Source organism: Penicillium nucicola (genome assembly GCF_028828085.1).
Source record: "Penicillium nucicola strain IBT 29836 chromosome Unknown utg000001l, whole genome shotgun sequence".
NCBI lineage: Eukaryota > Fungi > Ascomycota > Eurotiomycetes > Eurotiales > Aspergillaceae > Penicillium > Penicillium nucicola.
The window spans coordinates 1,141,081-1,168,705 of NW_026643125.1; the positions used below are offsets into that span (position 1 = coordinate 1,141,081).

General features: G+C 50.4%; 9 protein-coding genes across 9 annotated transcripts; 3 read left to right on the forward strand and 6 right to left on the reverse strand.

Annotated features, from left to right (window-relative positions):
* Positions 1-765: 765 nt before the first annotated feature.
* N7511_000444 (DUF914 domain membrane protein) lies at positions 766-2,139 on the forward strand (the record flags this gene model as incomplete). The annotated part of the gene is made up of 3 exons (XM_057122869.1): positions 766-1,001; positions 1,057-1,247; positions 1,295-2,139. The coding sequence occupies 3 exons, from the start codon at positions 766-768 to the stop codon at positions 2,137-2,139; spliced, it is 1,272 nt and encodes a 423-aa protein (XP_056988602.1).
* A 669-nt stretch (positions 2,140-2,808) lies between these two features.
* Positions 2,809-5,035, reverse strand: N7511_000445 (uncharacterized protein; the record flags this gene model as incomplete). Its single annotated transcript, XM_057122870.1, has 2 exons — positions 2,809-4,655; positions 4,732-5,035. 2 exons carry the CDS (start codon positions 5,033-5,035, stop codon positions 2,809-2,811), a joined length of 2,151 nt encoding a protein of 716 aa, XP_056988603.1.
* A 1,779-nt stretch (positions 5,036-6,814) lies between these two features.
* On the reverse strand, positions 6,815-8,432 carry N7511_000446 (uncharacterized protein; the record flags this gene model as incomplete). Its single annotated transcript, XM_057122871.1, has 5 exons — positions 6,815-7,560; positions 7,744-7,962; positions 8,019-8,123; positions 8,228-8,284; positions 8,345-8,432. 5 exons carry the CDS (start codon positions 8,430-8,432, stop codon positions 6,815-6,817), a joined length of 1,215 nt encoding a protein of 404 aa, XP_056988604.1.
* Positions 8,433-11,615: 3,183 nt separating this feature from the next.
* On the forward strand, positions 11,616-15,070 carry N7511_000447 (uncharacterized protein; the record flags this gene model as incomplete). The annotated part of the gene is made up of 4 exons (XM_057122872.1): positions 11,616-12,219; positions 12,269-12,340; positions 12,393-12,611; positions 12,669-15,070. 4 exons carry the CDS (start codon positions 11,616-11,618, stop codon positions 15,068-15,070), a joined length of 3,297 nt encoding a protein of 1,098 aa, XP_056988605.1.
* Positions 15,071-16,510: 1,440 nt separating this feature from the next.
* Positions 16,511-17,935, reverse strand: erg1 (squalene monooxygenase erg1; the record flags this gene model as incomplete). Its single annotated transcript, XM_057122873.1, has 1 exon — positions 16,511-17,935. The coding sequence occupies one exon, from the start codon at positions 17,933-17,935 to the stop codon at positions 16,511-16,513; it is 1,425 nt and encodes a 474-aa protein (XP_056988606.1).
* A 274-nt stretch (positions 17,936-18,209) lies between these two features.
* On the reverse strand, positions 18,210-21,017 carry N7511_000449 (pentatricopeptide repeat protein; the record flags this gene model as incomplete). The annotated part of the gene is made up of 1 exon (XM_057122874.1): positions 18,210-21,017. One exon carries the CDS (start codon positions 21,015-21,017, stop codon positions 18,210-18,212), a length of 2,808 nt encoding a protein of 935 aa, XP_056988607.1.
* A 381-nt stretch (positions 21,018-21,398) lies between these two features.
* Positions 21,399-23,210, reverse strand: N7511_000450 (putative tetracycline-efflux transporter; the record flags this gene model as incomplete). Its single annotated transcript, XM_057122875.1, has 3 exons — positions 21,399-21,490; positions 21,541-22,990; positions 23,052-23,210. 3 exons carry the CDS (start codon positions 23,208-23,210, stop codon positions 21,399-21,401), a joined length of 1,701 nt encoding a protein of 566 aa, XP_056988608.1.
* Positions 23,211-23,618: 408 nt separating this feature from the next.
* N7511_000451 (ferrochelatase HEM15) lies at positions 23,619-25,013 on the reverse strand (the record flags this gene model as incomplete). Its single annotated transcript, XM_057122876.1, has 3 exons — positions 23,619-24,076; positions 24,123-24,705; positions 24,771-25,013. 3 exons carry the CDS (start codon positions 25,011-25,013, stop codon positions 23,619-23,621), a joined length of 1,284 nt encoding a protein of 427 aa, XP_056988609.1.
* Positions 25,014-25,299: 286 nt separating this feature from the next.
* akuA (uncharacterized protein) lies at positions 25,300-27,520 on the forward strand (the record flags this gene model as incomplete). The annotated part of the gene is made up of 6 exons (XM_057122877.1): positions 25,300-25,362; positions 25,416-26,027; positions 26,075-26,921; positions 26,977-27,080; positions 27,138-27,356; positions 27,410-27,520. The coding sequence occupies 6 exons, from the start codon at positions 25,300-25,302 to the stop codon at positions 27,518-27,520; spliced, it is 1,956 nt and encodes a 651-aa protein (XP_056988610.1).
* Between the last annotated feature and the right edge of the window lie 105 nt (positions 27,521-27,625).

Genomic DNA, 27,625 nt, shown 5'->3' on the forward strand with positions numbered 1-27,625 from the left:
TCTAAGCTATTACTGATCACGGAGCACTCAAGCTACCACACAATACGAAGATGCCAGTATATGCCAGTTCGCAAGCCTGAATTCTCTCTGTCCTCGTATACTCCCAAATTTAGCCTGGGCTTCCGTGATCGGCGAAGGGGGAAGCTTCTCAGGGGGTTCGGAATGGGCGTCTACACGCTTACCTGCATGTACTCCAGACTCCAGACTCCAAACTCTGTACAATGACATCTTCAATGGACCTCAATGTTTAATTTGAACGATTGGTCGGTCAATTGCTAAATCGATCAATATTCCCCTTCTCCACCCCCCCAAACCTAACAAAGACTCTCTGGTAAGTTACGGGATGATGGTACCTGCAGAGTACCTCCCCTTCCGGCAGCTCTTCGGCCTGGATCAAGTCACTGCCCCGTACCGTGGGCTTCCAAGCCTTCCAGATGCTGACCTAAGCACCCGGATGAGGCACAGACCCTTACCGCCTCCACTCACTCGACGCTGATTGGTTCGTGGTATCATCATGGCAGATTCTTATCGAGATGGCCCGATTAGGCAAGGCTCCAGGCCTCGGCGCGCTGTTCTAGTCTTAAGAGATTTTTTCTTCCCGTTCGGACTTCTCTCTGTGACGGTATTGACTATCCTAGATTACGAGCGACTTAGGGAGTTTTGCGCTCGTTCGTCTTTCATAAAGCTCCCCCTTCAGCAGTATAGATTGCCCTAAACTGCGGTCTGCAATTATCGCAACCCCGCTTTTACGATTTTACGGTCACCATGTCGGAGTCGAAAGATAAAGTCACCGTACAGGCATCGAGTGTGGACTATGATGCTCGCGCCAGCTCCTCTGCGCAATCACTGCCCAAGGATGCGGCGGTGGCAGTTGTGCAGAGTCCTTCTCGAGAGGAAGAGACTGAACGCTCCGAGCAGCCAGCGGACCAGGTTGATGGACAGAAGAAGAGCCGTCTGGCCTACTTCAAGACCAAAGAGTTTTACATTGTCCTTGTCCTAGGGTAAGTTGGATCCAAACTCCACAGCCTCGGAACTTGGTGCCTAACGTGTCTACAGCCAAATCCTTGCCATTGCCAACACTGCGACGGGTACCTTTACTACCCTCCTCGGTGAAGAGGACTGGGCAATTACCGCGTTCCAGACATTCTTGAACTATGTCTTGTTAAACGCAATCTTCACTCCCTACACGATATACCGTTACGGCTTCAAGGGCTGGCTCCAATTGATTTGGCGTGACGGCTGGAAATGTGAGTCCTCTTAGTTCCCCGCGACAGTTCTCAACTAACAGAAGCAGACATCATCCTTGCATTCTGCGACGTGGAAGGCAACTACTTTATTGTGCTGGCATATAATTATACAACCATGCTGAGCGCACAACTCATCAACTTCTGGGCCATTGTCGTGGTCGTGATCCTCTCGTTCCTCTTCTTGAAGGTCCGATACCACATCTCTCAAATTCTGGGTATCCTCATCTGTATCGGAGGCATGGGTATTCTCATCGGCTCTGATCACCTCACCGGCACGAACGGCGGAGACGTGTCCCACGGCCACCAGATCAAGGGCGACCTGTTCGCACTTCTCGGCGCAACCTTCTACGGCTTCACCAACACTGGCGAAGAATACTTCGTCAGCACGCGTCCTGTCTACGAGGTCCTCGGACAGATGTCCTTCTTTGGTATGATCATCAACGGTGTCCAAGCTGGAATCTTCGACCGCCACTCTTTCGCTACGGCCCACTGGGACGGCAAGGTCGGCGGTTACCTGACTGGTTATACTCTCTGTCTGAGTATGTTCTACATGCTCGCCCCGCTGCTCTTCCGTCTCTCGTCGGCGGCCTTCTTCAACATCTCCATGCTCACTATGAACTTCTGGGGTGTGATCATCGGTGTTGAGGTCTTCCACTACCACATCCACTGGATGTATCCTATCGCCTTTGTTCTGATCATCGTTGGACAACTCATCTACTTCATTGGTCGTCAGGCCCTTGCTGAGGCGCGTAAGCCTTGGCTCGGTGCGACCCAGGAGCGTGGTGTTGTCGGTCTCTTCACTGCGAAGAGGAAGATTGAACATGAAGATCCTGCTGCTGCGGGCTCTGATGATCATGTCCAGACTCCGGCGGCTAATACTAGCTCTGTCTGATTTTGTTGGGCATGTTGCAAAGAATACGAACGAGACAAAACTGATACACGAACAATATCTTTTGATTTTTAGGGCTAGTTACACGTTTTGTGTAACGTGTGACAAGGGCCATTGAAGCTGATGAGTGCTCAAGACATGTTATAATGCTTAATCTAAATGATACCTTGGTTAGAGCTTCTTCCTCTTCTTATTATATCGATGTTGTTCATAGTAGTCGAACATTCAAGAATCTTACGGCTTAGATGGCTTCTTTTAAGTTTGTTGACACCACCAACTTTCCTAACCTTGGAAAACCTAAAACTTTATCGAATAAACCAACGACATTCGATTGCTTAATCTCATTACTCAACCCAATCAGACCGACTTGAAACATTGCCAGCTTATAACTCCCACAAAGATCTAACCTAGTCGAACTGTTTACTGTGTATATCACGAGTAAAAGATCAACAAGAACACATCAGATTGCAAGAGTCAAGCTTCCTAGCAGACTTTCGCTATGCAATCTTCAAAGCTAGTTTCTACTTCACTCAAACCCGAGACAATACTATACAACTGTTTGATATACACCTCAACTCTCCCCCTGAATACGTACATCTCCAAACAGCAAACCCACAACAAAACACATCTCCATAAGACAATACGCATCTACCTATGTCTCATACACCCCCTCTAAAACTTAGGCAACAAGCTAGCATGGTGTCCACGGTGTCCGTGGTGAGTGTGGTGCCCAAGGTTTCCATGGTGGGACGAATGACCGAGGTTACCGTGATGCTTGGGAGCACCAGTGCAAGCAGCAAATCCAGGTTCATCGGATGCATCAGCCGCAGGGAAATCGGTGGGCACGGGCATGGCGGAAGGGGCTCCAGAAGCAAAGCCAGAGGGGAAGCCAACGGGGATGCTGGACGGAGTACCGACAGGCAAGACAGGAGCAACTTCAGAGGGATTGGCAGACGAAGCGGTCGACTCTAAGCCTGTATCGGTGCCCACAGAGACAGCTGAGGCAGCTGGGGCAGCGGAAATGGTAGCGGAGGCTGCTGCAGAAACCTCGGGAGAAGCGTCCGAAGCTTCAGATGAGGCGACGGCAGCGACAGCGGAGGAAACTTCGGATGAGGCGTCCGAGGAAGCACCCAGAGTAGCAGTGGAGGCCGCAGGAGCGGCAGATGAGGCAACAGAAGCCACGACGGAAGCGACCTCGGTAGACGCACTGGACGAGGCGTCAGAGGCCTCAGTAGCGACGTTTGAAGAAGCATCGACGGAGGCAGTGGTGGCGGCAGCGGTGGAAGTAGAAGCAGTAGAGGCGGCGGCAGTAGCAGCAACAGTGGCAGATGAGGTAGATGAAGCAGACGAAGCAGATGAAACAGCAGAAGCGGCAACATCCCCAAGACTCAAACAAGCAATGCTCATCTTCTTGGTGGTGGACCCAGAAGCAGAATCATCAACAGCCTGCGACAAATCCCAAGTCATACTAACATAAGGCCAGCATACACGGCCATCAGACATCGTAACCATATCACCAGCAACGTAAACATCCTCACTAGAAATAGCCTCACCAACCTTCGCACCGGTGGAATCAACCTGCTGGAAGAAAGTACCAGCAAAAGTACCTCGACAACCCATAGCAATGAAATCACAGGTCGGGTTAGAAATCTCCTCCCAGGAAACAACAGCATTGGCACTACCAAAGGTAGCAGCATGAGCATTCGAGCAATCATTCGATCCACTCGTCACCCAGTTAACCTGGCTATCACCATCCTCAGTGCCGACAACAGAAGTCGCCTGCGCACCAACCTTGGTATACTTATCAGAGAACAACGAGATCGCAACATTGCGCCCATTAGTGCGGTTCTGCACATTCGTATATCCAGTGCCCATCCACGCGTTCTCCGTCACATCCATAGCACCGCGCGAAACCCACGCGAAGATATAGTTGGTCGTCTCGGCGAAGCGCGCAAGAGCACTGTAACTACCAGACATGCCACCCATAGCCTCACCACCGGCGCCGTTGGTGGTGTTCTCGTTGGAAATCTTGACTCCGTCGTTCATCATACCCTGAGTCTTGGTATTGAGCCAGATGGCACCCTGGTCCTCGGCACAGATACTGGCGAAGGGGGCCGCGTCGGCGGCTTCAAAGGCGATGCCGGTATTGTGGCTGCATCCCCACGAGCTGGATGCTCCCGCGATCGTCACTAGGGTTCCGTTGGTGGAGACGTATTCGATGCTGTCGCCGAAGTGGCCGGAGGCATCGCCGGAGTAGTCGGTTACTACGAAGTAGGCGCCGTAGAGGCCTGCTTCTTCTGAGTAGACGAGGTCGCCGTTCATGTCTGGTGAGGCGGAAAGACCGTCCGCAGCGTGGACGTCTGGTCCACCCAGCCAGGTCTTGAAGGTTTGCTTGCCGCTGGTGTAGCGGTACAGGACGGGGACTGGGGTGTCGCTTGGTGGGGCGTTGGTTGTTCCTGAGGGCATGGCCTCGTTGGTTAGGAGGGCGAAGCCATCGTTATGGGCGACGAGACCGCCGGCTTGGGTGGTGTTAGTTGGTGTGCTTTTCGGGGGGGGGGGGGGGGGGGGGGTTGAGTTAGGGCTAATGCTGCATACCTTCCTTTCCGCCGCTGACAGTGACGGTGGTGCCGGTGGCTGCAAAGGTCTCAGGGTCTAATTGTTGAACGTGGACATCGGTAGCACTGGAATCGAGGTAGGCGATGTATGCGGATTTTCCGTCTGGCGAGACGGAGAATGGGGTACGGCGGTGATGGGGGTACCCGGTCCAGTAGGATGCCTTGACGGGGTTGAAGGAATAATCGAGTGCCAGCACATCGACATTAGACTTGAGGTTGGACGTGAGGAGCGAAGCTGAAGCGCCCAGCGCTGAAAGCAGAGAAAGAACGAAAGTCCCACGCATTTTAGGGTTAGAGTCGGTGGCGCTGCCTGTCGATTTCCTGACTGTTGGTGGGATCTGCAGCCCTTTATATCGCTATAGCTCTATTCAAGAATACACATACGGGGATCAACTCTACTACGCTAGCCGTCACAACACCGGCGGCAGGTGTATACATGGACGGTGTAATTGTCTGGTGTATAGTAAAAGCGGATGGAAAGGGTGCATCATCCGTGCCTAGTGAAACATTGTTTCAACGCCATTAATATGGAACACCCTATTGCTCCACAACTTGGCTAGAATTGGGTGAGACTACCCCTATAAAACCCCCAATTGTCCCTGGTTTTGCTCATTTCGGTGTCTTTTCGGAAGAAAGTGAATAGCAGCGTTCCAATGACGGGGTCTTGTACCGCAGCCCTACATGTAAGCGCAATCAAAGATGAAACCGGAGAATTAGCACCGAATGCCACAGGGTCTTTCATTCTAAGCTCTTGTTTAGAATGCGCTGGAATTAGCCTCGGATCGACCCATTTTAGCTGTTAATATAGAGATAATTAAAGTTAAGGCTTATATCCATATGACCATGGAGCTGGACCTTCTCAGCAGTCATCGAACACTCAAATCTAGAAGATGAATGACAGGCCATGGCGTTCATTAGCCATTGAATATCTCTGCCCCGTTCCAAGGTACTAGAATCTTCATCAGAATGACTTGCCAAGCATCTTAATATGCCCCAGGATGAATTTTCGTACTCCCAACGAGGCCGAGGCCACTTGTAACGTTGATTTGAGACCTAATGAAGCTGGGCTAATATAACCAGACCGCCGACATCTCACGCAACTTATTCAAAACATAGGGGACCAGATTGTATGCCAGACTGAATACAATATGAGCAATTACAAATCAATATCATATATCAGGTTCAAACCAAGTACCGGTCACCAAGGCCAAGTATAAGAAAGCAGGTAGAGACAAGAGGGGGAAAAAAGCAAAACAGCCGTCCAAGTCCGCATCTCAGTACAACCCCAATCGATATCTAAGCAGCGCCAGAACGAGGTCGGAATATAGTCCAGTGTCCTAGTCAGGTATAATAGCAGACCCCTTTCCTTTTTACATCTGCAATGGCATTATATCGTTACCGAATCTCAGCAGCCAAAGGAAGACATATGAAACAAGAAAATTAAATCACCATCCAAATCAAATATCCGTTTTGGGCTCGATTCGCCTCCCTCTCCATGGAGATTGTAAAACAGGCAGACCAATGTCCAAAAAAACAAGTTCAATGTGCAGATCCCGAACCGACCCCCCAAGAAGAAAAGAAGAAAGAAACCTTTGCATATCCGACATGAAAAACACCGAGAAATGACCCACGAGCTTGGAAAATAAGCGCCATTATTCCGACCATTCCACACGGGCACCGGAGCAAAAAAGAAAACAAAGAAGAAAAGAAATGAAAAACCACAAGATGCTGACCCGAGATACGAGGAAAGACATGATATGATTCCCAATCCACAAGCGGACACCATCCGCAAGACACCATACGAGGGAACCCCCAAAACAGCACCCCAGTCCTTTCCCAGAAAACAACCCGAAAACCAAAACACAGAAAGCAAAAACCGGGCCGAGCGCACCTAAAAAAGAACCAGCATCCTTCTGCTGAATGATATGTACCAGACTCGAAATCGAATCCGTATGTCAAATTTCGAAGCAATGAAAGACTTCCGCTTTTGTTCTCACAACGCCACAAGCAAGAAAAATGCCAAGTGCAAAATTGTCAATGCTCACTCGGAAGGCAGGATCGGCTTAACCCCAGACTGACGCCTGGACACCGAGTCCGCTCTTCGAGCCCCAGACTCCGCTGCCGTTGCTCCAGCCAAGGCTGACACCACCAGCCGGGTCCTTGGCTCCGGGTCCAACCGCTGAAGGGACAACCGGGACGGGACCGGCGGACGAGGTACGCTCGGCTGCAGGGCCAGTGGCTGGCTCAGCAGAGGTGAAACCCAGACCTAGCGGAGAAGGAAGCGGGGTAGTCGAACGCTTGTTCAAGGCTGGATTTGGGGGAGGAGCGGTGGTTTGACCGGGGACAGGACGAGAACCGATGGGGCCGACAGAGCCGATGGGGCCCGCAACGGGCTTCGATGGGGCCTGGCGGGAGGAAGACGAGTCGGCCCCAGGCGACGAGGTCGAGGTTACGGGCTGGTCGCCGAAGCCGGCATTGATGGCGGAACTAGGCGAGGAAGTGCTGTTGGCGCGGGAGGGCGACTGCAGAGTTGTGTCAGCGCTAGCGGCGCCAGCCTGGCTCAGGCCGAATGGGTCCACGCCGCGGGGGGATGCGCCGCGTACGCCGGAGGACGGGGTGGCACCACCGGCCTGGCTATCGGGGCGTGCGTTATCATCGGAGAAGGCACCAGGCGGGAAGAAGGCTGGGCTTTCGTTGCCGTACAAGGCGCGGTGCTGGCGGGCGAGGAGCTCACGGCGGCTGTCTTCGCTCCCGGCAGCTGGGCTGGTGGACCGATCGGATTTGCTTGCGGACATTTCGGCGAGGAGGCCTTGAAAGGAAGAAGAAAACGTATTAAAACCCCGTGTTCACAAGAGACAACAAAAAGCCAAACCAAATATATTACACAAGGCCGACAAGATATAGACGAATATGAAAAGAGAAAGCCGACGGGGGAATATAACGAGGCTCAGAGAGAAAAAAAAAGGAGAGAAAATCAGACGCTACCACGTACTTCGGTTGTACTGTTGTTCCTGGTGATAGTTGCGGAGTTCCCTCTCACGCTGTGCTGCCATCCGACGCTTCGCCTGCATCATTTGTTCCACCTCGTTGGGACGACCCTGGTACCGCTGCGAGGCGTAGAAGCCCTGGGCATTGCCGGACGGGGGCATCCGCGAGCCATCGAACTCGCTGATCGAATGGTGTCGCTGGGGGCCACCACCCATGCGAGGGTCTGTCAAAGGACAAGTCAGAAACGCGTTCTGCGTGCCATTTGTACCCGCAACATACCGTAGTCAGGGTAGGGCCGGCCCATCATCATGGGCATTGAGTCCCGTCGAGGAGCATTCCACAGCTTCCCACTCTTGACGAGATTGTCGATCGCCCGATCGACCTCTGTTCCAACGTCAGCCATTGTCCATGATCCAGTCTGGTTTCTGTCGGATTCCGATTCGCACGGTCTCGGGTTCAACCAGATCCAATCAAGAGTGTGTCCATACCATCAAACTGAGACGAAAAGGCCGGGGAATCCTCGCGCTGAGAGACCGAGCTGGATCCTGCGAAACGTTAGTGTGTGTGCCTCTTTTTTTTTTCGACCGCCGAGTTTCACTCCATACCTGACCGGGAGGGAGGCGCCGGTTGCTCCCACGAGACCTGGCGCGCAGCAGGTGCTTGCCAGCCCTGAGGTTCGTAGTACGAAGACATTGTTTCGAGAGAGTCCGTGGAAGGTGTTCAGGGGCAGAACGGGCGCGGAGGCGATCTGTCGAGACGAAAAAATGTGAGTTCCGATCCACAACACGTTTTCCACCCAATGTCCACGTCGAAGAGAGAGACACTGAAGGAAGTTTGGGAGGGGGGAAATCCAGCCAGTTATTGAGAGTGGGAAAAAAAAAAGGCCCGAACTGGACAGACTTTTTCTAATGCGAATCTCTCCAAAACAAAGTCCAGACAAGCATAGATTATCAGGAGTTCAAACTTACTAGGGAAGATGGGGGGGGAGGACCTCTTGAAATTCTACCAGTCAACGAGGCAAAAGAAAGAAGAGAAAAGGAGAGAGGGTCCCTATGGGGGTGGTATTACCTTATAGAGAGGGGAGGAGGGGGTGTGTTTTTTTTTTTTTGAACGATTTTTCTTCTTCTTTTGTTCTAACGAAAAGGAGTCTACATTTTTACTTAAATGTACCACATTGCTTAAGGAGAATTCGTCGTTTTCAGTTGCAATCTTCTGAGGCCTACCAGTGTCACCTTAACGTGTCTATTTGTATTCCTTTTCTTCCTTGTCTTTTCTCGCGGCAATTCCCGGCAGCCCCAAGCAATTTCATTCGTCTAAACGGGCCCCCGGTCACCGGAGATTGGAGTGTCTAAGCGTACGCCCTAACACTTCCATGACTATTCTATTCTTATTCTCTTATTCTCTGATTCTCTGCTCTTCTATTCGGTGTCTGGCTCAATGCAAGGACGCTGCTCCACTTTATTGTGGACATTGGCATTGTGCTGCAGTTGGATATACAGTACATGTACCTAGGTAGTAAGTAATGTTCCGGATAGTCAGCCTCTGGCAGAGAAGACTTAGGTACACATCTGGAATCGGATGACACATTCTAGATCGGATCCAACACGAGCTCTCAACCCCCTCAGAACCGGATCGTGTCTAGCCACTACTGTACGATGATGCTAAACGGCAATAACTCCTGCACGATGCAGTCAGCCTGCCAAGAGTCTCCTCTGGGCGAGGCGAGTATAGTCGCATCGGGGTTGTGATCTGCAAGTAGCATGTACAATCTGGACAAACGCATGAAATCAGTCTACATGGAGCATGCAGGAGCAATAGACGGAAAGCAAGTAATCAGGTAGATCAGGTAGACCAGGTAGACCCGGTAGACCCCCAACCATTCCAACCCACGAATCCTTCAACCTGAGCAATGCAATAGTAACATCCCAGAAATACAGTTCGAAGCGCTATGACCAACCCATCTCGGTCAATTCAGGAGAGGTGGGGGGGTCGTCACTGTATATTATGTCCGCAAGGTCCGCAGCCCTCTGAACAGGATTGGCCACGAAATCCATGTGCATCGCCGGCTGAACAGGCCAGTAAGCAAATGGCACCCCGCAAAGATGTCAAGATGTCCAGATATGGGGGTGGTCGGAGTGAATATGGACAAGGCATCCAAGTAGATCAAGAAGTGGAGGGATATATAGTCAAATCATCGACTCCCCAGCTTCCCCAGTCACCGCGGTCACGGTTCACCAGCACAAAACCCTCCGGGAAATGCGTCGCTAACACGATCCCGAGCTGGCGTCTGGATTTTCTGCGTTACCCTGGGGGTCTCGAGCGTGACAAAGATTCTCCCCCTCGTCATACTGTACTGGTACATGGGACTGGGCTCGGTCCAATCCAATCCCAGTCCTGGTGGCCCTTCCCCACGCGTGCGTGAATCAAAGGCAGTGAGGTCAAGTTTGATCTCCCAGTCACAGGCCATAGCTTTATCACCTTTGCTCGCCTAATGCTTCTCGCTTGAACGTTACAAAGAAGTATGAGAAAGCCTCGTTCGAATGGAGCAACGGCCAATATCCATGAACAAAGGCTCCCAATACCCGAACATGTATGGCTAGACTGGGGAGGCTCATAGACTCTACCTCACAAGGTTCTTGAGTCCCTCGGCTAAAGGGGGATCACATATAACTCATCAGTCAACTTATACGAAGGTTCAACAAAGATCACAAAGGACGAGATAGTGCCTCAGGCCACATTCTGGATTAGGTTATAGTTGGGCACGTGCAAGGACCAGACGATCGCGGGGAGTTGAAGAAAAGGAGAAAGGCAGACAAGAGTTTCATACAACTCTGCCATGACTGATTGGCCACTCCAATAGCAACCGGCTACATGTGTACATGTTGTTTGAATCTTCTCATTTTCGATTCCTTTTCTTCCTCTCAAGTCGGTGTTATCGATAACTCCGTTATGGTACCTGCATGAATGCATAGCTGCAGATATTTAAGTTAAGGAGATAGATAAATATGAGAGACTCAAACAAAGGAAATGAAGCCCCTGAAATACTTTGCATTCAATAGAAAGAGGGAGCTATTCCCCAATAGTGATTCTACTCCGCGACGTTGACCCTATAATGAGCTGGGGATTCTTCGCTGATCTCTGTACGATCCTCTGATCCTCTGATCTCTATGAATTCTACGTTTCCTATCATCCCTATGGTCCTTTGATCTTCGACTTTATTAAATATACTCGATTTATATGTTTGGGTGGCCTTGAGGTGGACGGTCGGCAGTGTCTTTACCGCCGACAGGGGCTGACCTTTGATCATCTTCAACTCTCGAATTCCCCTCCTGGCAACTTCACTTCTCACAGAAGGCTGGTTCCTACACTTTCGCCTACCTGTACACGATTCGGTCGCATTCGCATACGCCTCGCTTGCTCTTGGTCTTTTTTTGGGGGTTCAATTCAAGAAATCTCTCTCACTTTGACGTGACCTTTTTTTCTCTCTTGTCTGATTCTCATCTCCTGGTCGAGGCATTTCCTTTGCTTTTTCTACTTTACGTTACTCGTTCCTTGTTTCGCCTGTTCCGGTCGAGTGCCGAATTCGAGTCGTCTTGCGACGGGGTCGAGATTGATTATCCCGTTGTCTCACACATCCCACGAAATCCCTCGTGTCAAACCACGTACCTCCTCGCCTTGTCCCCGAAACAAAAACGAGCCCTCACTGAATTCAGATACTGGTGACAGGGGTCAACCGAGTCAGCGTGAACAGCGAGGGGTTTATATTGTGCGAGTTGGTGTGCGGGTGTGGACACTCTCTTATCGATTTGCCGAGCCCGAACAGAAGGAACGCAACGCACAAGGACCGGCGAGGCTAGCTTTGGGGGGAATTACTTTATGGTCGCACACATCGATGGGAATGCGAATCGTTCCCACCACGGTGACGTCCCACCGATAACGGGTCAGCCCTCCACGATGTCATGGACGTCGCAAACCAACGGGCCTGAGATTGAAGCCGCTCGCCCTCCGTTGACTTCGCACCAATCGAACTCCCTTCCCTCTACCCCATATCAACATGCGCGCAAACTCACCTTACACTCTCGGTCGCCGTCCCCCGTCCGCGGAAGCACCTCCCCTCGATCCACACACTCCGAAGCAACACATCTACCCCTCTCTGCGCGGCAACCCCTCGGCCGATGTAAATATGAGACTGCCATGTCTGCATATCGACGACGGATGCCGTATAGTCTGGGTGCAGATGTATTACCAGAGCAGAAGGAAGGGTTGAAGGAACGCTTGGAGCCGAAGGAGGAGAAAAAATTGACCACAGATATTATGGACCTCTACGATCGATTATTACCTTCTGCCGAGAGTGATGACCGAAGGCGACAACTAGTTCGGAAGTTGGAGAAGCTTTTCAATGAGCAGTGGCCTGGTCATGAGATCAAGGCAAATATTTTTGGCTCGTCCGGGAACAAACTCTGTTCTAGTGACTCGGATGGTAGGTGTGGGACTCGAACTTGGAAGAAAAAACATACTAATTTGCGCAGTGGATATTTGTATCACGACGAATTTCAAGGCTCTGGACCAGGTGTGTCTGCTGGCGGCAGTGTTGGCCGATCGTAAGAGCCCCATTGACATCTGACTATCCCGTGCATAGACTGACTTGGATAGACGGAATGGAACGTGTTGTCTGTGTGTCACATGCAAAGGTCCCTATTGTCAAAATTTGGGATCCTGAGCTGCGGCTGGCCTGTGACATGAATGTGAATAATACCCTTGCGCTAGAAAACACTCGCATGATTCGAACATACGTCGAAGTGGATGATCGAGTACGGCCATTGGCAATGTGTGTGAAATATTGGACGAAACGACGAGTTCTCAATGATGCTGGTGAGTAGTGTGCAGCTACCGCTCTGGGATGTTGACCTTGATACTAACTGCGTGTAGGACTCGGCGGCACCTTGAGCTCATACACCTGGATCTGTTTGATCATTAACTTTTTACAAACACGAGAGCCTCCAATTCTCCCAAGTTTGCAAGCTCGTCCTCACAATAAGAAAATCACGCCTGATGGGTTACTGTGTTCCTTTGATGACAATCTCGACATACTGTCTCAATTTGGTCGGAAGAATCACCAATCCGTTGGAGAGTTACTGTTTGAATTCTTCCGATATTATGGGCATGAATTGGACTTTGAAACTAACGTCATCTCCGTGCGAGAAGGCAAATTGGTTAATAAGGATGCCAAAAATTGGCACATAGGCATGAACAACCGTCTCTGCGTGGAGGAACCCTTCAACACGTCAAGAAACCTGGGCAATACCGCCGACGATACATCGTTCCGTGGACTACACTTGGAATTACGCCGGGCTTTCAAATCTGTTGCCAAGGGGGATCTGGCAGAGTGCTGTGAGCAGTTCGAGTTTCCACAAGAAGAGGAGCGGACATGGGAACGACCACCACCTCAACCTCGGCCAACTCTTACTCCTTCACTCCCGTCACGAGGTGGGCGAGGTGGTAGTCGTGGCGGCAGATTCGGCAATCAGACCTCGAGAGGTGGACTTGGTGGACGTCGGACGTCAAACACCGGGAACAAGGCAAACTTCCGGCAACCCAACACCGGCAATGTGCCAGATATCTCACTTCAAGCACAACAGCAGGCCCAATATCTTTTGCATGATCAACTTTATCAGCAAATCCAGCTTCTGCAGGCGCAGGAGCAGGAATTGCGGATGCAGCTACACAACCAAGCATTGGTCACCGGAAGGCCGCCACCAGTATTCATTCGACAGCCTTTCATTCAGTTCCCAGTGCCACAACAGCAAGAGTTTGGCGATGATAGCACACGGTCACGCTCAGGGACAGGGACGGCTAGTCAATCAACACTTAGCCCAACGCAACGACAACAAACATTCTACAGCCCTAGCTATGCTGCAGTTGGTGCCGCTGGCACACAAGGCAGCACCACAAACCCTCCCTCGCCGTCGGCTGCTTCTGCTCTGCCTGATCTTGGTCGTAACACTCGTCGTGAATCTGTTGTCAATGGATCCCCAAAGTCTCTTCGAGCCCATTCGCAGCCTGCACGCCCTCAAAACTCACCCTCGCTTCCCACCTACGTCCCAGTCTATACCATCCCACAACCAGTGGAGGGCTGGCCTAAGCACCAGCCGGCTCCTGAATCATCAGAGGGCGGGGAAGGCAGCGGAGATGAGCACGCTATTCGATCAAATAGCCTTGCCAGCAATGGATCGCGTTCAGATTCGGTTGATGAGAACCGACAGCAAGAAGTTTTGAGTTATTACATGACTCCTCAACAACTGCAAGCATACCAGCAAGGTTCCATGATGTCACCGATTTCCGCGCAAATGGGCTTGCAGATCCCCAATGGCTATTCCTATGTTCCTGTTCAGCAAGAGTACCGGCAAGGGTCGTTCTCATCAGGTACTGCTCGTTCTGACCAGAACTCGGCCCCAAAGTCTTCATCGCAGCCGGCCAAGTCTCCTTCGCGGCCGATTGTTGCCGGTCCATTGATTGTCGATGGCTCAGTCCCTCCAAGCGAATCCCGCTCATCATATGCGTCGGAATTTGTTGATCCCTATTCTGCTATCAGCCACTACACTTCAACCTCAGATGACCACAACATGAACACTCCTGCCAGTTTTTCAGACTCCTTGTCTCAGGATTATCAGGATTCGGGGTCGTTTGATGATATAGAGCATTCTACCGTTCTCAACCGGCCGTCCATTGAGACCCAGCAGGTGAACGGTGTGAACGGCGTGAACGGCGTGAACGGCGTGAATGGAGTCAATGGCGTGAACGGCGAAAGGACAGACACAAATGGTCGGCCTGAGCTTCTCTCCGATCGGTTGCAGAACTACTATTCGTCAGCCGCCAAGCTGTCTCAACAGACTGCAAAGACAAGTCCGGAGAGACCAAAGAATGGCACAGCACAGAGTACAAGCAAGGACTCTCAGCCTCGCAACACAGGCTCGGGTGACAAACCTGCCTCTGGATCAAATGAAAACCGGCATCAAACACCCAACTCAAAGCGTCGAACGAATGGCGACACATCTGACAAGACAAACGGCGTCAATGGTAAAACCAAGCCCAAAGGCCGTCACGATGCGCCTCATCACAACCCCCAGGGTTCGAAGGACCGACACGGGGATCACCCTCCCCGAAAGACTGGCGGCCATACCAACGGCACGAACGACACGAACCACGGCGGCTGGCAAACCACTAAGAAGAAAAACCGCAAAAACACCAAATCAACTAGCGACTCTCGACATGGGATCCACGGGGGTCCAGAGTCCCTTCCAGCAGACGAATCCCTGCGAAAAGGCGGCTGAACTGCAGAGCCTGCTATGTACGATTCCTTGCTCGTTCCGTTACCCTATACCCAAACCAAACACAAAACACAAATCCCATCAACAGCAGGTAGCAAGTCAACCATCCGGTCTACTTGCCCAACTTGCTATCCCCCCCACCAGCATACCATCTCGGCAGATCGATTGACAAATTGACCCTCAATCTCTCCGAAAATACAGAAACGTTCCATCCCTCTCCTTCCCAATTGAAGGACTGTACCAAAGTAACAAGGGGGAAATACCATATGCATGCATTCATCATTGTCATCGCAATTGTCATTTTTCATCATCATCATCGTCATCAGGGAGAAAGAAAAAGAAAAAGAGGGTGGCCGGTACGCCTCATATGCATCGCGACGAATTACTTCATTTTCCCAAGCTGTTTGGAGTTTTCTTTTTTGTGTTTTATTAGGTTAGGTTAGATCCAGGGCTTCTTTTTGTGTGTGCGTCAGTCTGTTTGCTTGTCTGTGTCTGTGTCTGTCTGTCTCTGTGTGTCTGATTGTGTTGCCATTTCTTCCCTTTTCTTTTTTTTTTTTTTTTTTCGGTCCTGGTTCTGTATAAAAGAGATTAACTGCCCTTGTTGCCAATGAAGAAAACAAACCAAAATTTTCGAAATCTTGCTTCCTTTCTCTCTGCTGTTTGCTTTGTCTTTTGACGTTTGGATGGGGGTTGTTCCAAGTTAGTAGGTACGTAGAACGTATATTGGGGGGAGAGGGGGATAGCACATTCTCTTTATAACCCTCTCATTCCCGCGTATTTGCTCCCTTTCTTTTGTCCGTTATTGCGCCATGCAGATGATCGTTGCCGTCATGGCTTTTCCCTTGCCGGCTCGTGTGACGGTTGGGTTGGTTTGTGTTTGGGATTGTGCATTTTACATGCAGGCTGCATTCTTGGGTTGCTTTGAGGGCTTTTTTTACTGCCTAGGTTGGTTTGTATGTGCATATCCGATGAGCGGGTGTCTACAGTACAATAGGGGTTCTAGGGTCTCTTGGGTTGGTCTGATACGAGGGTGGTAGGTTATGCTTGGGGAGGTTTACTGCGTCTTTTTCAATGGTAATACTGGGATCAAAGGGTTGATCGAGAGAGTCTGTTCGGAATATATTGATATTGCACCATCTATTATTAAGATGACGGTGTGTGTGTGGCATATATGGTGATATAGTACAGAGTATGCAGGTGTGTCAAGTGTAGCACAGGTCTCGCAGTGTATCAGAAGTTAAAATACAAAGATTAAATCACGTAAATGCGTTTGTCGAAGAGGGCTGGAAGAGGGCTGGAAGATGAAGACGAAGACCCAATCCCAGGAAGAATCAACAAATATGTTCATCAGAAAGGGAACGAAGCAAAACAAAGAAAGGGGAGAGAGAAGAAAAAGCTGGGAAAGGGCCTCCTATGCAACGCTTTTAGGACAACAAAGTAAGGTCAATACCAAATTTCAGTCCAGATGTATGGGAAAATCACGATGCAGGCCGTGTACAAGATCATAAAAGCGTTGTATGGGAATAGGACGATCTGGGTCAAAGGGGTTTCAGTCAAGAGGACCCAAATGGAGAGGAACGCAACGGAGAAGAAGTGGGAGACGAGGATGAGAGGCTTTTTGATGAGACCTGCCAATAGCCCGACGGGACCTCCAACAGGCCCAACCTGGAAGTAGCGGAAACAGCCACGCTGAAGAGCTCTCAAGCTTGGATCATCGGCAGCGAAGAGCGAGTATAAGGCCTGTGCGAGGATATTGATGACAGAGGAAGACTTCTTTCGTGCATAATGGAATTTGGCAAGTTGCTTGAGAACGAGATCTGTATCGGAAAAGCTGGGCACCTTCTCTGGGCTCAGCAACTCGCGAATGACACAGACATCGTTGAATGCTACTGTCATTCCTCCTCCCGTCAATGGGTGCCGCATATTAAGTGCATCACCCAGAATCATCAATCCAGGTGTTTTGTTCGTCGACGCGGGTAGGAACGAGTTCGGCATTGACCGTAGCTGGCCGGTCTCTAACGCATCCGAAAACGACGCCTGCGTGCCCTCTGGAAGCCTAGGCAAAATGGTGTTCTTCATATAGCCCTTAACACCACCATTCTTCACCGACGCACCAGGGTGATTATCCGGGACATCCACAAGGATTCGAGTTTCGCGTGTGCCAATCTGGTACATGAGCACAGGCGGGCTATCGCTGAGAAGGACGTGACCGGTATTAGGCGCGGGAAGCTTAGTATCAATAAGCTCCAGCCCGTAGAATTTCGAACGACGCTTGGGCGTGTATTTGTGGTGCGTTTTGCGGAAATCGGAGTTGTAGCCGTCGGCGGCCACGGTGAGCTGGCCAAAGTAGCAATCCTTCAGGTCCTTGGTAACACACTCCACACCCAGAACCTCGTTTGTATGCGAAGATGTAACTAGTCCGGTCACCTTGGTTTCGACAACAGTGACATTTGGACAGCTCATGGCCGCCTGTCGGAGCTTCATCACGAATCGTCCATGGTGGAAAGCCCGTCCCAGCGGTGCCGGTGCTGACGCTGTGGACTTGGGATACTCGATCATAACCGGTTCGCCAAAGTATGAGATCCAGTATCCCTTCACGTCGATTCCGTCAATGTCGTCGAGGCAGTCGCGTAACCCTAGTTTGTCCAATGCTTGAACGCCTCCCGGTTGGAGCAGTTCACCCACAATGCGATTGGGCTCTTCCAAGGATTTTTCGAGTAGAATAACACTTCGGCCTTGCTTTCCTAGTGCGAAAGCTAGTGCGCAACCAAGAATTCCGGCACCGACGATCACAACGTCGGCTTCATGGTGTTCGATGCGGCGTTGAGCGGCTTGGGAGTGGACGGCATGGCCGTTGAGAGATGTCATGGTGGAGGAGAAAGAGGTAGAATGGTCAGAACGAGAACTGCAAGACCATTCTCAACCGGAACAATTAATTATAGAAGAGTATTGGTTATGGTCTGATGTTGAGAAAGGGGAAGGGTGGCGTGACATGTGAAAGTCTGCTCTCTCCGCCTTCTGAATTCTACGCTGCACGAGACATCACGGGAACTGTATAGATCTCGTTGCTTCATGCTGGATTGTCTTCTTTACTATGCTTGATATGATACATGTATTTGTACAGCTATATTATATATATACATCACTTCCCTGGCACGTAATATCGATCCCAGGTTTCGGCTTTGTAGGCAGGGTAGTCATGCTCTTCCGCTGCCATAGAATGACAATTGGAGAGGTTGTGCTCCGCCCACCACTTGGTCTGCTCGGCAGTAGTAAAATTCTTGCGTTTCAGTAGCAAGTCCAGCTCCCACTCTTCGTCAAATTCCACGATCAGATCCTTGAGAGGGAGAGTAGGCAGGGAAGGATCTTCCTTCTTGGGCGGAGTGCGCCGGGAGCGCCTTGCCTTTTTCGACGTTGAGTCAACGCTGAGGTTTACCCACTGCGCGTCACCGCAAGACTTGGATTTGAGAGCCTGAACGGCGTCCTTGATTGTACGGAGTTGCATCTTGGTACTCCCAGGAGCATCGGCCAGGGCCGCATCCAATGAAATCATCTGGGACAGAGCTTCAGCGACAAATTCAGACTTGATCGCCTCTTGTCGTGAAAGGACTGTTAATATACACCACCAGACCCCCTTAAGGTTGCCCAGTCTGGCATAAGCTCGTAGGAGTAGCTTCAGCAGCACCTGGTCAAACCCATGAGAAATCCTCCAGCGAGATTGGTAAATGGTTGTGAGAAGGTCGACAACAATTTCTGGTGCTCCAACTTTCAGGAGGTAATGACTGTAAGAAGCTGCACATAAGTGCTTTACAGTCATACCTGGGGTATTGTTGCAAATTGTGTAATATTCGAAAATGGCCATCTTGATCAATCCCGCTTGTCCCATAGCGCCTGGGTCAACACGCGAAATGCGCTGGAAGAATATCGGGAGCCATGGTGTGAAGCGCTTGTTGTGACGAAGTGTTGGAACCTGCTTCCAGTAAACCCATTCGGACGTTATCATGTCTCGCGCGTTGTTGACGCCATTTCTGCGGTCAGCGAGAATTGAGGCAATCACGGCTAAAGTTATATGGTGAGGTCTGACAACGTGACCACCATCGGTGGCTTTTTGATACACCTCCAATGCATCAGAGGGCCGGCCAACGTTGAGATAGTGCTCCATGTGCTTGTGGAGCGGAACGTGCCAACTGGCATTTTTGGAGTTCGCCATTTTTTTCAATGTCTCAGAATAGGTTTCCTCAGCGGGTGCGTGAATTGGCAATATCTTTTCTCCTCGCACTGCCCAGGCTTCAGAGCTATCACCAAGGATGCGTCGAGAAGAAGACGAAGCCGCTTGTCGATCCTTGGCTGCTTGAATCATTCGCCAAATTCCTACCGGGCTATTGGTCATTGCGACCCTTCTCGTTTTTAGAATCTCGAGAATCTGTTTATCACCAATGCCGGTGTTCCATTGACGCTGGGTGGCCATCTCCACGATGGCTTCGAGCATTTCTTGACTGCCTTTCTCGACAACTGCTTCAATGATGTGCCGATGAAGGACCCGGTCAGGTACAATTTCGAATTCATTGATGCATGAGACGAGCAAGTCAAACGTTTGTTTGCCTGTGTGAGTTGGATAGTATTCAAGCAAGACACGGTCAAAGACGAGAGCAAAGTCCTTCTTTTGCTTTGTAAATCCTGCATCGTGCATGGCATGGAGCCCATCCATAACTCGATCCCAATTACAATCGAGCGCCCTGCTATAGATGATCAAACCAATGGTACGGGACCCAGGTTGCACGTCATACGTGGATGGCATATCTTTGACCATTGCCTCGGCCATTTCAGAACGACCCGATTCGACCAGGGCTTTGACCATCGGGTTGAACAGCTTTTCGGTCGGCTTTCGCCCAAGGCCTCGAAGACTGTCGAGGATCCTGGTGAATTCCCCGTTGAGTAATTCAATACTCCTAGTCTTCCTCCATAGTCCATCGAGGTAGGCTCCGCACAAGCCGCAGTTATAGTCATCTTTGAAACGCAGGTGAAATAGGTGTTTGGCCTCATCCAATCGCTTGGACTCAATTAGGCACCGGAGAATGACCTCCAGCAAATGAGTAGGAACAACAAATTTGGAACAAAATTTCTCATAGAGTACACCGACAGAATCGATATGGCCCTCTTTCGCGAGTAAATGCATCAAGGTGGCCCACATCTCTTCGGAGACAATACTGATATCATTGAGTCGATTGAAGATAGTTCGGGCAATGAATATATTTCCTTTCATGCAGTTTGCGGTAAAGATGTGACACGCAAGTTGTCTCCGCTCCCATGAGATGTCATTCGGGGGAGTGACGGCCGCCAAAAACAAGTTCGCGGCAGTAATCTCCCGATCCTCATTCAGCAATCGACGAAGCTCGGCATCCAAAGGAGGTTTGCCTTTTAACATAGATTGTTCCGCTTGGAGAGCCTCAATGGCCAGAATTTCGAGATTCCGAGCTAAGCTGGGTCCTTCCAGCTTCCTTTTGCTTTGGAACATGGCCGGGTCATCACTCCACCACTTTTTCTGGCGAATATGTGATTTCTCCAATGTAATCAAAGGCTTGGGTTTGGGATATGGATCGCGTTTTGTTGGGGAAGTGTTCGATTTTGGGTCTTCGGGACCGCGGGTAGGTTTCTGTTTGTTGGTCTTGAGGGATTCAATTCCCATGAATTCTCCTGCTTCTGCAGCTTCTACCATCACTGCAAGACGTCTTGCGGCAGAGGTTGCATCGTAATTAGGTGCGGTTGTGTGTAATGTTCGTTTGTTTTCCACAATTTTCTCGGCGATGCGGACTCGGCGATGCACATCGTACGTCAAGACTGCTACAGCGCAGAAGCCGCCGACTGTTGAACCGGCCAATGCCAATTGGCGTAGAACTCGAAGGGCATTTCGAGAGGGCACGAGAGCAGAGGGTTTGGAGTGAGGAAGCATAGTGAGAATGCTGGGCGCGGGTTGCGCGCATAGATCAACAGCGGTGCATGGGCGGACTTCGAAAACTGTAGTCAAAGAAATAATAGCGGAAGAGGTAGAGCCCAAAACAACCAAAAGGAAGCACGATGGTGGTTGGGGCAATTGAAGCTGAGTGAACGACAGGGTAAAGTCGGAGCTGCTGCTTTTTTCCGCAACCCAACTTGCGCTTCAAGTCTTTACCGCCCGCCGGAGTCTCATCGTACGATCTATAAGTTACAACCACGGTGTTTTATGAAAGGATTGCTTGATGTTGAATATTTCCGATTGATTTTTTACGCTGGGTTTATATTTAGTGAAAATCTCCTTCTGCGTCTATTCGAAATTATACCGCAATATTATACTCTACCTCAAAAGAGCGTCGTCTTCGTCATCACCGTCTTCATTTGCTTCAGCTCTTATATCTGCGGTGTCAAAGTCGGGTTTGTCGAGAGTGACTAGTAACTCATTTAGCTTTTATCCTTTTTCAATAAGAGAATCAACATACCATGGGGCCTGACAAACAGACTTGCGATAAGCGCGACTCCGAAAATGCCCGCAAGGAGCACGAAGACTGCCTGGGGCATCGTTGCGACAGTCACGCTGTAGATTAGATTAAAAATAGTCGGCGCAACAATGCGAGCAAGGGCATGCAGGAGGCCAGTAGCACCAAGCATTTGTCCAATCCGTTCATGGGGCACGTGCTTGGTGAGCGATGATTGCAGAATGGCTGATCCCATGCCACCAAGCGAGGCGACTACACCAGAGAGGATCATTACGGATGGATGTTTGGACAGGGCAAACCCAACAAAGCCCAACACGTCGAACACAACTGAAATGCGGATGAGAACAACGTCCAGCATATCAGAGCCTCGGATACTCCCGTCATTCTTGACTGGAGTGCGGAAGAAACGCGAAACCAACGGGAGCACCACGAACAGGTTGATCACACGCGAAGCGTTGATGATCGCAATAAAGATACTGGATTCCACGTTGCCCCAGTTGAACATGTACTCGGCATAGATAATGATGATTTGAGCAATGCCCATTGCGATTCCGAAAATGATAGTGTCGATTACTGCCAACAACACAATGTTTCGCCGCAGGGCCGGGCTAGCCCCTCGTCGATTGGTAAACAAGGCACTCGGTCGTCCGACTGCCGGTAGAAGGATGGCAAGAGGCGTGATCAAGTTCATCGGGTTCCAGATACGCCACGAGTACCACCTCGGGGCATCAACATCCACCGGTTTCAGTCGATGCTTTTCGCGAGCCGCGAGCTGTCGCTCCTGAGACAAGGATTCAGGAACGACAAATAGGACTGATACGCAGAACAAAGCATGTAACGCAAGTGCAATGTAGAATATGGGCGTAACTCCGGCATATTTGATGATAAACGCAGCAGCACCAGGTCCAATCGCGATTCCAAAGAACAAAGTGCCGTGGAAGAAACCAAATGCAACGCTTCGCTTCTCGACTGGCGTACAATCCGAGGCATAAGAATGGCACAAAGCCTGGGCGGTTGTAAATGAGCCGCCGAAACCATCCAGCATGGCTCCAACGAGAAGCCAGTTGACTGACATCTGCTCAGGCCAGGTAGCCACAATCGCAGTGATAACTTCATTAAGCACCGCTCCCATAGCACCTATCGCGATCATCTTGGTTCTTCCATATCGATCGGATAGATGGCCGAATCTGGGACTGGCTAATGCTGATAGTATACCCGCGACGAGGTTGAGATACAGCTGGAATTGCGCAACTAGTGATTGAACTTGCGGGATATGACATTGGCGATTGTCCTCGCCAAATACTACAGGGAGGAAAGTAAATCCAGGGTCCTGGTTTGACTTTTCTGCCAAGTAATCTCGACAAATCAGCGACATGATCAGGTTTATTCTGGGCACGGCCATTCCGCCCAGGCCCAGCGTGAACAGTAGGCTGAATGGGAGCAGCCACCAAATCTGCCGTCACTTTGATCAGACTAATGCACTCAAGGATTTAGGGATTTTCGTAACTACTTACGCTGGGTCTCCTCCATCGAGGTCGTTCATCTTGGATGTGTTCTGGTGAGGATTCCCCGGGCGCCGAGGACGATAAGAGCGCGTCTGTCTCTGGCGGAGTCGTATGAGCTGCCCGCGCATCAAGCTCGGGCTCACTCGCAAAGAGCTGCTCGTTCTCCATGCTCAAGGTGAGATGAAAGGATAAGAACCAAGTTCCCAACTGAGGAAGTTCCAGGATACCCTAGGTAGGGTGTCTGGAATGATTGGTAATCTTGGGAGAGGGGAAACAGGGCTTTTCCAGCGTTATCAATTACGACAGACAGACCAACACCTTCGTCAATGGTGCCGAAATTCCCCCAAACCATACAGCAGTCGACTAAAATCAGCCACAAAACATAAGGAGACACGGGTCAGTTAGTCAACAATTGTCATATTTTGAAGAAATATAGAGCTAGAAATACATTATGCTGTACAGTATAACCGAAATGTTGTCACCAAACAACGCCTCCCAAAACCTAGTGTGTATACACATGCACCTGAAATACACCTCAATTTAACCCACGAGTTGAGATGATGCAGAAGGCCCCGCTTACAACACCATACTAGCGTTGTCCTTGCCAGCGAAGAATTGCTTCTGGCCTAGGCAGCGCTCGCTCTTGCAGCCCTGGCAACGAAGAGTCATCTGGCGAGAACAAGGCTCTCCCTTTTTAAGATGTTCGTGGGCAATATCAGCAAGTGCCTGGATAAAGACCGGGTTACCATTCAAGCTTTCTGCGCGCTTGACGCCGGGGCTGTTGGCTTCGTGGATAACCTCCAAATCCAATTCGTACAAAGTTTCGATGTGGTCACTAGTGAACGCAATAGGGACCAGAACCAAATCAGTAATTCCCTTCTTCACGTATTCTTGCACGGTATCACTCGTCTGGGCTCCCAGCCAGGCCGAGGGGCCGACCTGGGACTGCCAGCACAGGCGGTAAGGGTTGCTGAAGTTGAGTCGTTGCATAACAGCGTGGACTGTCGCGGCAACCTCGGCAGGATACGGATCACCTATAAGACTTAGCATAATTCTCTTGAAAGTGAGGAGTTGTCTTACCTCGGTTAACAACACTCATAGGCAAGCTGTGGGCCGAGAATAGCAACACAACCTTGTCACGCTTCTCTTCTGGGTATGTAGCAAGTTGAGCCTCAATGTTCTGCGCAAAAGCCTCGACGAGACCCGAGTGAGAAGGCCAGCGGTCAATTACACTCCACTCAATTGCGCCGGCGGGGTCGGCTTCTCCGTTTGCGCGCTTGCCCTCCAGGCGATTGCGCCACTTCCACAATTCATTGAGCGAGCTGCCTGTCGTCGAACAAGAATACTGGGGGTATTGTGTAAAAGCGACAGCACGTCCTCCTTTTCCGTTTCCAAATCCATCGGCAAACAGTTGTTCGTACATCGTCTCGGTTAATGGAGCGGCATAGCGGAATGCCACGTAGGGCTTGTGCGGTGCGGTTTCCGGAGAAATCTTATCCAAAATCTTGCACATCTCTGCGCACTGGTACTCGGACCATTTGCGAATGGGCGAGCCGCCGCCGATGTCCGCGTACTGCTTTTGGATCTTTGGGGTTCTCCGGCGGGCGATGAGAGGTCCGATATACGACTGGAGCCTTCCGAGGGGAATTAAGTCTCCATCGGCCTGGACAAAAATTGTGTTAGTAATTGAACCAGATGTCAACAGCGCAGGTAGTCCTCGGTACATACGAATAGTCTGCTCAAGAAGTCCTCCACCTCGTTTGTTGTTGAGGGTCCACCCATGTTCATGAACACCATCGCAGTCGGGCCCTTAGATCCAGTTGCATCCTGTGTGACAGGCGGGACCACTGTTGCAAGTCCTCGCTGCTTGGCCAAACATGACAATCGACTGGCAATGGCTGGCCGCGGTCCGACTGAGGTGACATTCGACAATAACCGTCGGGGCGTCGCGAAGGGGGCTCGGAACGCCATGGCTGGATCGGAGCTGATTAAATAAGATAAAGACTTTCAACGCTATACACGTTGGGTAGAAATTGAGGGAATGAACACAGTCGACCGATCGATCGATGCCTCGGAGCTAATGTTCCCGGTTTGATTAAGTTTCCCATCGGCCAATCATTGCCCGCGGGACGTCAGCAGCTCCAGGCAGCTCCAGGCATCAGCATCACATGACCTTCGTGTTCATAGAGCGCGTCTCGAGAGATATTGAACGTGATATTTGACACCTTTTCATTCTTCTGCTGCTTCATTCGGAATCATGGCAAGCGAGAATTACACGCGTGAGGAGGAGGATTTTGAGGATGAGGAGCTTGATGAAACTGTGAGTACTCAAGTCGAAGATATAGTGGCCTTCTATTTACGTTACGTGACCAGAGCTTCAAATCAGTCAAAGATGCTGTTCTCTTTGTCATAGACATCAGTAGCTCAATGCTAAAACCTCGAGAATCTTCTGATGCTAAGAAACCCGTCAAGGAATCACCAGCATCTGCCGCCTTGAAGTGTGCATACCATCTGATGCAACAGCGCATTCTCTCCAACCCTCATGATATGATCGGCGTCTTACTTTATGGCACACAGTCATCCAAATTCTATCATGAAGATGAAGATAGTCGTGGAGATCTCTCATATCCACACTGTTATCTCTACACGGACCTGGATGTCCCATCAGCCCAAGAAGTCAAGGAACTACGATCTCTAGCCGAGAAGGACGAGGCAGCAGTAGGAATATTGAAGCCATCAAGTGAGCCGGTCTCGATGGCCAATGTGCTTTTCTGCGCGAATCAAATCTTTACTTCCAAGGCTCCAAACTTCCTGTCTCGGCGATTGTTTGTCGTGACCGACAATGATAATCCACATGCAGACAATAAAGCACTGCGATCAGCTGCAACTGTTCGAGCGAGAGACTTGTATGACCTGGGTGTTAACATTGAGCTTTTCCCCATCTCTCAACCAGATCACGAATTCGACACCTCTAAGTTCTACGATGTATGTTGGTCAGCCCATTCATCTGGTATTCTACTAACAAATGGAAGGACATTATTTACAAAACTTCTCCAAATGATGGCGATGCTCCGATATACTTGAAACCGGATACCAACGAGTCTACGGCCAAAGGTGACGGACTTTCACTGCTCAATTCTCTCTTATCCAGCATCAATTCGAGATCGGTTCCCCGGCGTTCTCTGTTTTCAAACGTGCCACTGGAGCTCGGTCCTGATCTTCAAATATCAGTTAATGGATACCTGCTTCTCAAAAAGCAGGAGCCCGCACGGAATTGTTTCGTTTGGCAGGGTGGCGAGACTCCTCAAATCGCCAAAGGAGTCACCACTCTGATGGCCGATGACACAGCACACACGGTCGAGAAAGAGGACATCAGAAAGGCCTACAAGTTCGGCGGCGAACAAGTCTCATTCACAACCGAAGAACAGCAAGCATTGAAACACTTCGGTAACCCCGTAATCCGAATTATTGGCTTCAAGTCACTGTCCGCGCTGCCAATCTGGGCTAACGTCAAGCACCCCTCGTTCATCTATCCCTCGGAAGAAGACTACGTAGGCTCAACTCGAGTCTTCTCTGCATTACAGCAAAAACTCTTGGAGGCCGAGAAAATGGCATTGGTCTGGTTCATTCCTCGCAGGAATGCGTCGCCAGTCTTGGCTGCCATGGTAGCTGGAGTTGAGAAAATCGATGAGAATGGAGTGCAGAAAATCCCACCGGGCATGTGGATTATCCCTCTTCCCTTTGCGGACGATGTTCGCGAAAATCCGGAGGCGACCCTGAACAAGGCACCGGATACACTGATTGATTCCATGCGGGAAGTGATTCAGCAACTGCAGCTTCCAAAGGCTGTGTATGATCCTTCAAAGTACCCCAATCCTTGTAAGTTATGTCATATCCCTCTCCTATACTCAAAGATGAGTCTGACTCGGAGAAGCACTTCAATGGCATTATCGCATTCTACAAGCTCTTGCCTTGGAAGAAGACATGCCCGAAAGCGCAGAAGATAAGACCATTCCCAAGTATCGACAGATAAACAAGGTAAGTCGTCTCAAATTAGCAATCTCGAACCATACCAATTATGTATCTTCTTCACAGCGCGCTGGCGAGTATGTCCTTGCATGGGCCGAGGAACTGAAGGCCCAATCAGCCAAAATATTTGGTGGGACCGCAGCTACAAAAACCACTCTTGTGAAACGAGGCGCAAAGGAAGAAAACGCCGAGAGCCATCCCTCAAAACGGGTAAAGGTCGAGAGTGGTGCTATTGATGTGGACGGCGATGTCAAACGAGCCTCGGAAAAGGGCGCTGTATCCAAGGTGAGTGATATAACCGAACGAGCAGGATTTCAATGTGGCTGACATGTTTACAGTTGACCGTGGCTACGCTGAAGGAGTTCTTGAATGCTCACGGCCGTGCTACAGCTGGCAAGAAGGCAGATCTGGTGGAGCGGGTTGAGCAGTACTTTGAACAGAAGTCCTAATCATTAGCTGTCTTTCTGATGGGAGGTAGCTGAGTTTAATGCATTATGACTGTATCCTACTTTTTTTTTACGATTCTCATTGTAGTCCCTTTTCGGTCAGTTCCT